The sequence below is a fragment of the Penaeus chinensis genome, chromosome 13 (assembly GCF_019202785.1).
Source record: "Penaeus chinensis breed Huanghai No. 1 chromosome 13, ASM1920278v2, whole genome shotgun sequence".
NCBI classification, from domain to species: domain Eukaryota; kingdom Metazoa; phylum Arthropoda; class Malacostraca; order Decapoda; family Penaeidae; genus Penaeus; species Penaeus chinensis.
In genome coordinates, this window is record NC_061831.1 from 29,305,210 (window position 1) to 29,314,618 (window position 9,409).

The 9,409-nt window shown below is 34.8% G+C and overlaps 1 protein-coding gene and 2 long non-coding RNA genes across 3 annotated transcripts; all 3 read left to right on the plus strand.

The window, feature by feature from the left end:
* The first annotated feature begins 1,387 nt into the window (after positions 1–1,387).
* LOC125031475 lies at positions 1,388–4,308 on the plus strand. Its single transcript, XR_007115497.1, has 3 exons — positions 1,388–1,499; positions 3,509–3,660; positions 4,198–4,308. It is a non-coding gene; the product is annotated as an uncharacterized LOC125031475 (long non-coding RNA).
* Positions 4,309–5,291: 983 nt separating this feature from the next.
* Positions 5,292–6,572, plus strand: LOC125031468. The gene is made up of 3 exons (XR_007115496.1): positions 5,292–5,479; positions 5,812–5,974; positions 6,517–6,572. It is a non-coding gene; the product is annotated as an uncharacterized LOC125031468 (long non-coding RNA).
* A 2,459-nt stretch (positions 6,573–9,031) lies between these two features.
* LOC125031935 (histone H2A-like) lies at positions 9,032–9,403 on the plus strand. The gene has a single exon (XM_047622944.1). The coding sequence runs from the start codon at positions 9,032–9,034 to the stop codon at positions 9,401–9,403; it is 372 nt and encodes a 123-aa protein (XP_047478900.1).
* Positions 9,404–9,409: the final 6 nt, after the last annotated feature.

Sequence of the window (9,409 nt, forward strand, 5' to 3'; positions counted from 1 at the left end):
TTTTTAAGATGTCACAAATATTTTTATGGTATTATGTAAAGATTTTATGATATCATAAAAGGATTTTGTATGACAAACACTTTTTATGATATTAAAATATATTGTGATATCAAAAGATCTTTCCATGATGTAACGGAATATTTCATATCATAAAATCTTTTCATGATGTCACCAAATATTTTATGATATCATTTTTTAAAAATAAAAGATGATACAATAAAACCTATTTTGATATCATGAAACGTTTTTGATCTCTTTTTTTGTAATATCAAAAAAGCTTTTCTTGAAATCATGAAAATCATCATGAAAAACTATTGAGATATCATAAAATCTTTTCACTACTGTTGGAGACAATTGGAGTCTCCACCAGAGAGAGCGCTCATATTGCACTCTTTGGAAAGCGCAACTTTCTCAGGGAAAATGGACTATCTTTACATTTAGTACCGCAAAGTGGATATTTAGATACGGAAAAATAAGTTATATCATTCAAATAAGTCATACCTGGAATTCTAAATCAATTATCATCGACAATTAACTGTTATCTTGTTCATATAGATGGCGCTTTTCCTGTGGTACCAGGGATGGATTCGTCCGAAAAAAAGCTGTTCTGCGTAAACAGACGACACGCCCACCTAGTCACGTGACCATACGAAAGAAATTTCGTAAAGCTTATTATGAGTACTTTTATGCATTTATGCTATACATTAATATTTTTAATAATATCTTTGTATTTTTTCCTTCTATATAAGCGTTTTGTATGTGTATCAATAAGTTTTGGATTTTGTTTTTGCATTTTGGATGTCATTTTACTTGGCTATCCTGGCCAGCGAAACTTTTCGGACCGAAAGGCGGAACTTCAGTTGTTCACCAGCCGTCAGGTTGTTAACACTTGAATTCTAGCTGCAGTCATTGACCAAGGCGTTTCACGGTAATCCTCGGCAGACTATAGCATTCTACTGAGTGAGTATTCTCTTTCATAGAGTTATTTAGCATTTCTTTAGAAATTATATTTGATTATCCTTAATACTGGAAAGACTGTTTTCAATATTTAACTTGTTAAAAGGAAAAGAAAGACCAATTTGAAATTGGAAACTATTAGATCACTAATTAATTTAAGTGAATATGCAAAACTGAAAGGAACAAAACCATACGAAGATATGATTTCCCTAATTTGACATTTCTTTCTAAAATGTATGTATATATATCATTTTGTTTAAATCAAGGGTTTCAAGGATTTATTTTGTTATTGCTGTTATCCTTTAATAATAAATCGATAAATTCTTATTTGTTTCTACTATACTAGTTTCCCCGGAAATATATCCCCTTTTCTTTTTTTCCGATCATAGAAACCGGCGTAACTGACGCCTCCGAAAACTGCCTTCCCTGCGAGGCACTCGCGCGACCTGCAAGCGACGCTTATCCTTAGGACGTAGTTAGCGCAGCTGCGGGATACACACCTTACCAGTTGAGCGCCTTTGACTTTGGTTCAAATCTGCGGGGTAAGTTCACATTTCAGAGATTTTTTGCCTTTTTCGATTGATTTGTGGGTAAAAGGCGAATAGAAATTGAGATAAGCACTTGGAGCATCTGCAGAAATGAATAATTAGAGTAAATATTCCTTCAAAATGCAGAATTTCCGTTCTTTGTATTCGGGCATGTGACTATGTTGTGTGATTGTTGTGCATACATAATCAGGTAATGTACTTTGTATTGTATTTATTAATGTTGTAATGGTTTCCACTTTGCTTTCCTAAACAAGGGTATCGATCAGCTTCATGGACACACTCATCTGTATTTTCAGAGAGAAAGACTTAAAGATTCTTATTTAACTTTATATACCTAAAACTCGAGGCAATTATTATATCATTGATACATAAGGCAAAAAACAAAAATAAAAAAGTTGTGCTTCAGGTTACATAGGTGTCAGAAACTAGGGGAGGGGGTCGTTTTTTTTTTTGTGTGTTTTTTTTTAATTTCGATTTTTGTGCCAATTGGGCCTACATCAGCTTTTAGGCAGGTTTTAGGGCCCAAAAAACAGATTTTTGGCAGGTTTAAGGCCTACAGAACAGGTTTTAGGCAAGTTTACGGCATAGGTGAGCAAAAAAATTAGGGTCGGGAGCCCCCCCCCCCCCTAAAAAAATAAATAAAATAGGTTCTGAGCAAATTAGGGTCGGGTGCCCCATATTGCTTTTATCGTCGAGCGCTCAAAAAAAAAAAAAAAAAAAAAAAAATGGTCAGGGACCCCATAAAATTTTTTGAGTCAGGGCCTTCCAGTAGGTAGGGTCGGGTAACTGGAAGCACAACTATTTTTTCTTGGCCTTAGCAACCACTGTTTTTAAACTAAATTTGAATCATAAATATATCCTTTTATAAATATAAACTATTTTTTTTTTTTTTTTTTTTTGCAGATAATGTTTTTATAATAATAAGTTACTGGACTGTAAATGGAATGTCCTGTCCTTAAATTGATGATTTAACAAAAATTGCTCATAATAATGTAATAATCTTTATTTTCACAAGTTATATTTCACAACATTCTACACCTGAGTACCCTTTCACTAGAACTGTTTTAACTTTAGATAACAACTGTTCAAAATTTGTGAAAATTCTTGATGAACATTTGTCTATAATTATCATTTTAAATGTTTGTACACATCCATATACAGTTTTATTATTTCAAAGTGTATACAATCACAGACTCCTCCTTATATGTCTATTTGTTACACCTTTTATAACATCATACATGTCTCTGTGCTATTTTAAAATGTTCTTCCATTTGTTATGAAAATTATGACTATCATAATATGAATAAACATATAGTAAATGGATTAACTATTATTTGTTTTAGAAAATGCTGGGCGTTTTCTTTTTCTTTAATTGATATTTGACTCAATTCAATAGAATCAAAGAATCTGTCTGTCACTAAGATGTCTGCCATTATAGCTATGCAACTCTATCCCCCTAGCAGTCAGTAAGTACAGATGGTTTAACCCCTTAAAATGTATCTGCCTCCTATATCCACCCTCTGTAACCATCCACCCTGTGTATTACCCCAAGCTGTTCCACCTTTTTCATGAGTGCTCGCAGCAGGCTAGGCTTTGTACTTGCTGAGACTTCTTGTAGATGTATATAATTATATTATTTGATGGAAGTTAGTTCTGTACCATTATCTAAAAAACAGGTCTGACAGGAAGCCATCATTAAACATGACATCATAGCTGACTGGAGCAGCTTTCCGTATCAATTTGGTAAAATTGTTCATGGTAAAATCAAGTTTTAGTTTAGAATCAATGTAGTTCCTAATGGTACCTTCTTTTACTTTGTGTCAAGTTTTTGTTAGGAAATTCTGCATATTGACAAATGATCACTCAATTACTAATTTATTTTTTAATCAGAACTGTTTAATATTTTGGTCTTTCTTGTGTCCAGACAAACATGTCAAATTTCCTTGTGACCGAATTCTGTCCAAGTGGAAAAGGTTTTCGTAAAGAAGTTGAAGTCATTCCAGACAACTGGATTGATCCAGAGGGAAGTAACTGTGTGTTGTGGCCAACCCACCTGCGACACAGGACAGGCGTTGAAAAGGCAGTCAAGAATAAAATCCTCCCCCAGACAACACCTGGAAAGCCTATCCTATATCAAGGATTTTATGGAAAAGCAGTAAGTTCAATTTAACATGATATTAACTTTTCGAAATTCTTGTGTAGTGTAAATGTGTACATATTTTCCCATTTTAGCTTCATAATATGGTCTGTACTAGATGTCACATGATTAAATATATTACCTAGGTCAAAGAAGTGTTGTGGTTATGGTTACATGGCTTCTGAAGATAGTCACCTGGCTTTTTTATTATTATTATTATTTTTTTTTTTTTTGATGGTTCTTTGAATTGAGTCAGGTAATTGGAACCACAACACTGATTTTTTTTGGCCTTACCTTTTTCTGTCAGTAAATTTAAAGTAGTTTTTGTGCATGCATGCTGGAAGTGCCACGGTCACAGGCGAGATGAAAAATACTCTATTTTCCAGAGGAGAGTTGTAAGGTGACTAATTTGAAGTTACTTACATATGTGTTTTCAGTTTTATCTTGCAACTAAATAACTCGATTTGAGTGATTTTTCATTCACATGAAACTTTTTTTTTTATTTTAATTGGTCAGGATACATGTAGGACTGAAAGGGTTAATATTAAATTTCAGCCGAATGGAGTGAAGCTACAAGAAAGTGCAGGAAAGCTGAAGAGACCAGTGACCTGGAGTCTGAGCAGGAAGAACCTGCCCCCAAAACGGTTTATAAGCGCTGAACAAAGTCCTATGCATGGTGAGCAATATCAATAGAACTTACTGATACATAATAAAAAATACACATTTGACAACTTGATTTGCATTGTATCGGTTATTGTTTTTGCTAAGATTCTCTAGCACTTTACTGTTTTCTCAGTTACTCTTGTAAAAGTGATAGCATGGCTGAAAATAATGATCTGTATACTTAATGCACCCATTAACATGGCCAGCTTTGCCCTAATTAGGAGAGTTGAGAAATGTCCATTTACACAGTGTGATTTTTTCTACTAAAATACAAGTAAGGTTTCCTTTGATTATGTTGTTCTATTATACCTTCACTAATAGAGAGACAAAACAGTACTCACTCATGTATTTTTTAGAAATAAGTGTCCTATAAATAGAACAGTTTATTTTACAAGCTTTTGGTATCTTGTCCTTTTTTTTTTCTTTTTTTTTTTTCTTTTTTTTTAAGTGTCTGCTCTTTTTTTTTTTAGTGATGCGTAGTTCCACTCCTATCCGTTCATGTAAGTCCACCCCAGACCGTCATTCACTACAGCCAAGCATAAGCAAAAAGGCAATAGTGTGCACATGCAACAATGCTGTTGCTCTTGGTAAGCATTGCAACTCGGACAACTGTAATACAACTTACACATACCACAGGCACATTGTAGAGATAATTTAAGCTGGAAGTAAAGAATTCTGGGATTTCATTTTTTAACTAGAGTATTGCTAGTTGTGACCTGATATTGAAACTGAATTCTATACCGTCTATTTCGAGAGTTTTCACACAGATGTCGGTACCCAGTTTTGCGTTGATGCACTTTTGTGCGCAAAAGAGGTCTTAGTTATTCTAAAAGTGTGCTTACATATATTTCTGGTCATTAGATCACATACATTAAGTATTGGGAAGCAACTACAAACTCCCATATAAAATGTCTTGAACAATACATGAATAGTCTGCTGTAACCCTATTTTTTTTCTAAAGAAAATATTGATGGCCATTGAAAAAATCAATGAGACATTAGTTGATCAAGGCAATCAGCTGAAGAGGCTGGAAGAAAAACATTTGCGGTTGCCTGACCCAGGTCCAGAAAAGGATGAGGCCGAAGAAGAAATTTGTCTAATTTCTTCTTCCAAGGAAGAACTGGAAAGTTTAAACCGCACACTTGGAGAAAATGAATTGACCAGAAAAAAAGTGGTGAGTGTTTTTAACAGTTTGATATCAAAAGTAGATTATATATTGTTTTTGGTAATTATTTCCATTTTGCCCTTCTCCATTTAACCCTTTTCTAATTGGCTGTAGGAAAAAAGTCCTGAGAGGGCACAGTTGGGAAAGGGCCAAATAGGAAAGAGGCAATATATAATATTATATGGCACCATTTTTTAAAAGAATAGGTTAATAGCTGTTTTGAGCCACAGACATGCATACAGAATAAACGTTTAAACTGTCTTTGAAACCTTGGAACCTTCAGTTTAACCATACTAGGGATTTTAGTTTTTAAGCACTGTCTTGTGTGTTTTTATTTTCAGATACACCGTCTTGCTCTTTTGGGTGGAAGATCCCTGAGGGATGTGACGAGAGGAATTCTTGGGGCCCTCCTTAGCCATGAGTTGAGCAAGAGATACACTAGGACAGGTACCTCTGGGAAGTTGGCCTTAGAAGACAACGTAACTTTGAGGGCTGTGATCAGAAGTACGTCCCATTTTGCTTAACTGTACACCTGTATTTGAGCCTTAAAGGTTAAATAATTATGTTGCCTAAAAAATAATTTAATGTTTTTATAATAAAAATCTAAAACTTTTGTGCTTTTATAATAAAAATCTAACACGTCTTGAATGTTATCTATCTAGCGAAATGTCAACCTTATATACAGGCAAACCAGTTACTCTCTTAGTTTTTTGAGAACTTCTTAATTAATTTGTTCTATTAATATGTTACTAGGACAAGACATTTCATATTAATATTTATAACCTCCATTTATAAATCTTCATTTCAAAAGTATCATTACATTTTAAACAGATACACCTTGTTAATTGAACACAATACTAGTATCTTAATTCTTTTGAAGTGCTATGAATGCAGGTTACAAATAATTAATATCAGATGTCTTGTTCTGGTAACATACTTAGTAAGTTTTACATGTACGTGTGCATGGAGGTAAATCTATTACATGTAATTGTTGTACTATTGAATTACGAATATCGAAGTTCAGGTTTTATAATGACATTTTTCAGAAAGGATTAGGAAAACTAAAGACTACAAATCCGCCACAGACAAAGAAATAAATGAAGCCATTTTAGCTTGGTTCGCGAATAGCAGGGACAGGTTTGGAGGCAAAACCCAAAGGGACAAAGAGAAACAGGCAAACCAACAGCAGCCAGAAGACAGAGAAAATCATGAAACGGGTGCTGATTAATTTTTTGGTTCTATTTCAAACAAGAAACTTATTTTTGTATGTTAGCTAATGCTTATACTTAATACGGCAGCTGTTTGAAATTTCTGCATTAGAAATGTCACATGAGATGGTAACATTATCTGCAAATATACCTTATTTTTCTTCCATGATAAGTTAAATTTTCTATTAAGGAGTACTTAAACTGGGAAATATTGAATATATATGTTTGGCAGAATTCCAGTAGATTTATTATTTTTTATTTTGTCATACGGTTACTGTTTTTCTGCACATTTTCACGCTGTTTTCAGGCATGGCTAATCATTCGTATTCATTAAAAATCATATAGTAGTTTTTTAGTGGGTTGAGCGTGGTTCAAGGTTTTCCAATTATTCTCCTTGGCCAAAATTGGCATGGGTGTGCTTTAATTTTGCTGCAGTTGCACCTCTGAAAAAAATCGGGAAATTTGAATGCACACACATTTTTTGGTTTCCATTATGGTACTAGTTAAGAATCTGGTGATGTTTTTGTTGTCATTTCGACCTTTTTCCTAAATAATTTACATAGTCTATTATAAATGTAATAAACTATATTGATTTTATTGCTGTCACCGTGTTTCATGAAGACTGTGTGCAGTGACACATGTGTCAGATATGGTTTTATGTTTCATATAGAATTTGCTTTTTACATGGCATGGTCTTTAATTTTTTTTTAATATTTCATGTGCTATTTTATTCGTTAATCTTAACGGAGACATTACTGAATCATGACATATTTTCTGAACTTCATTTGTAAACCTCTTAAAACCTGTTATTGATTTTTTGAAGGTGGTTTTATGTTTCATTTTTTCATGTTTTGTTTTTGATGTGGCATCACCTGATTATACGCTTGTCGGGTACTAAAGTATTTTCCTTGCTCAGTACAGCTGATTCTTATAATCATAGTTATGTGAATAAAAATTGGGAAAGAAGGTAAAAATATGTCAAGAAACTGTACAAAATTATTTTCTCAATTTTGAATGTAACTATGTAATACAACTTTAAAAACTGGTGCCGTTGAAGAAAATTCAGTTTTTTGTTTAGAAAAATGCCATCAATTTAGATCTTGGAGAAATCCAGTCAATTGGAAATTTTGACTATCTCACAAGCTTATTTTATTCCATGAAAACTTAAATTAAATTAAAAAAACATTCCCGCGCAACTACCCTATTTCTAACATTTATATAACCAGAAGCATAACTTAAGCTTTAACCCTTTAAGCTTTTTCTTCCATTCATTAAAGGTAAATACATCAGTGATAATGTTCGCACCTTTAATTCTTGAATTTTCACGCCATTAGTTGAACATCGTTCAAATTGTGGTTTACACCTGGTTTACATGATGTGTCCATTTTTGTGTGTCGACTAATAATCACAAATGTTAATGGACTGCTATTAATCATTACTGTTGGATAATTGCCAGTTCTGTCAATTAATTGCGATTCCTGTTCTGTAAATTCCTGTTCTGTAAATAAATATATGAACTGAATTTAATATCTGAAAATGTGTTTTGTTTACTGTTAGTCTAGTGGTTTAGCCACCCATAGCACAGTCTTATTTAGTACCAGTGCCAGTAGCCTTTACTGGTACTGGTCAAGCTAGTGTTGCAATTGGATTGACATAAACTGATTAAAAATATAAATCATCAGACAGTGGAACCCCGCGTTGCAGTAAAATTAGTGCCCACATTCCTCCACCTAGTACCCACATATGCCCACATTTGCCCATTTTGCCCACATGGGTCCCACACGAATACCCTGTTTCATCCCCCATGTGGGGCATGTATGGGCAAATGTGGGCCCCACATTTGCCCACATGGAAACCGCATGGGCCCCATACATTTTGCTATCTGGGCATATTCCTTTGTTCCTTTTCACATCAACCTTCCTCACTTACTTTCCAACTCCTTTGTTACCGTGTTCATCCTACCTCATTTACTTCATGTTCTCATGTTTATTGTCATGTTCTCGTATTACCATATATTATCCCTAAGTTCCCTTTTTTTGCGTTTCCAGTTTTTAATAAATAAACTTTTTAAATAAATAAAGGTGTTTTCTCCAATCCAGCCTGGCTCCAATTAAAGAAAAATAAAACCACACTCCCGACCAGCTGTAACAAAGAAAACACCATGCAAGGGGTATCGCCCCCCTACTTTTATCTCATTCTCCCTTCACTTTCAGGTAGCTAGCTACCCTTAGCATTCCTTCCCATTCTTAAACTAAGGATTCCTCCCCCTCCTCCCCATTTAGTTCATCAGACTTGCAGTAAGGGGCAGCATGATTTTTTGATATTTTGAGCAAAGTCATATCAAACCATCATAATGTCTGGTCGTGGTAAGGGTGGTAAGGTAAAGGGCAAGTCAAAGTCCCGCTCAAGCAGGACCGGCCTTCAGTTTCCGGTAGGTAGGATTCACCGCCATCTGCGTAAGGGCAATTACGCCGAGAGGGTGGGAGCTGGAGCCCCTGTGTACCTGGCTGCCGTCATGGAATACCTGGCTGCTGAAATACTAGAGTTGGCAGGTAATGCTGCCCGTGACAACAAGAAGACCCGTATCATCCCCTGTCACTTGCAGCTGGCCATCCGTAACGACGAAGAGCTCAAGAAGCTGCTGTCTGGCGTCACCATTGCCCAGGGTGGTGTTCTGCCTAACATCCAGGCTGTGCTCCTCCCCAAGAAGACTGAGAAGAAGTAAATACTT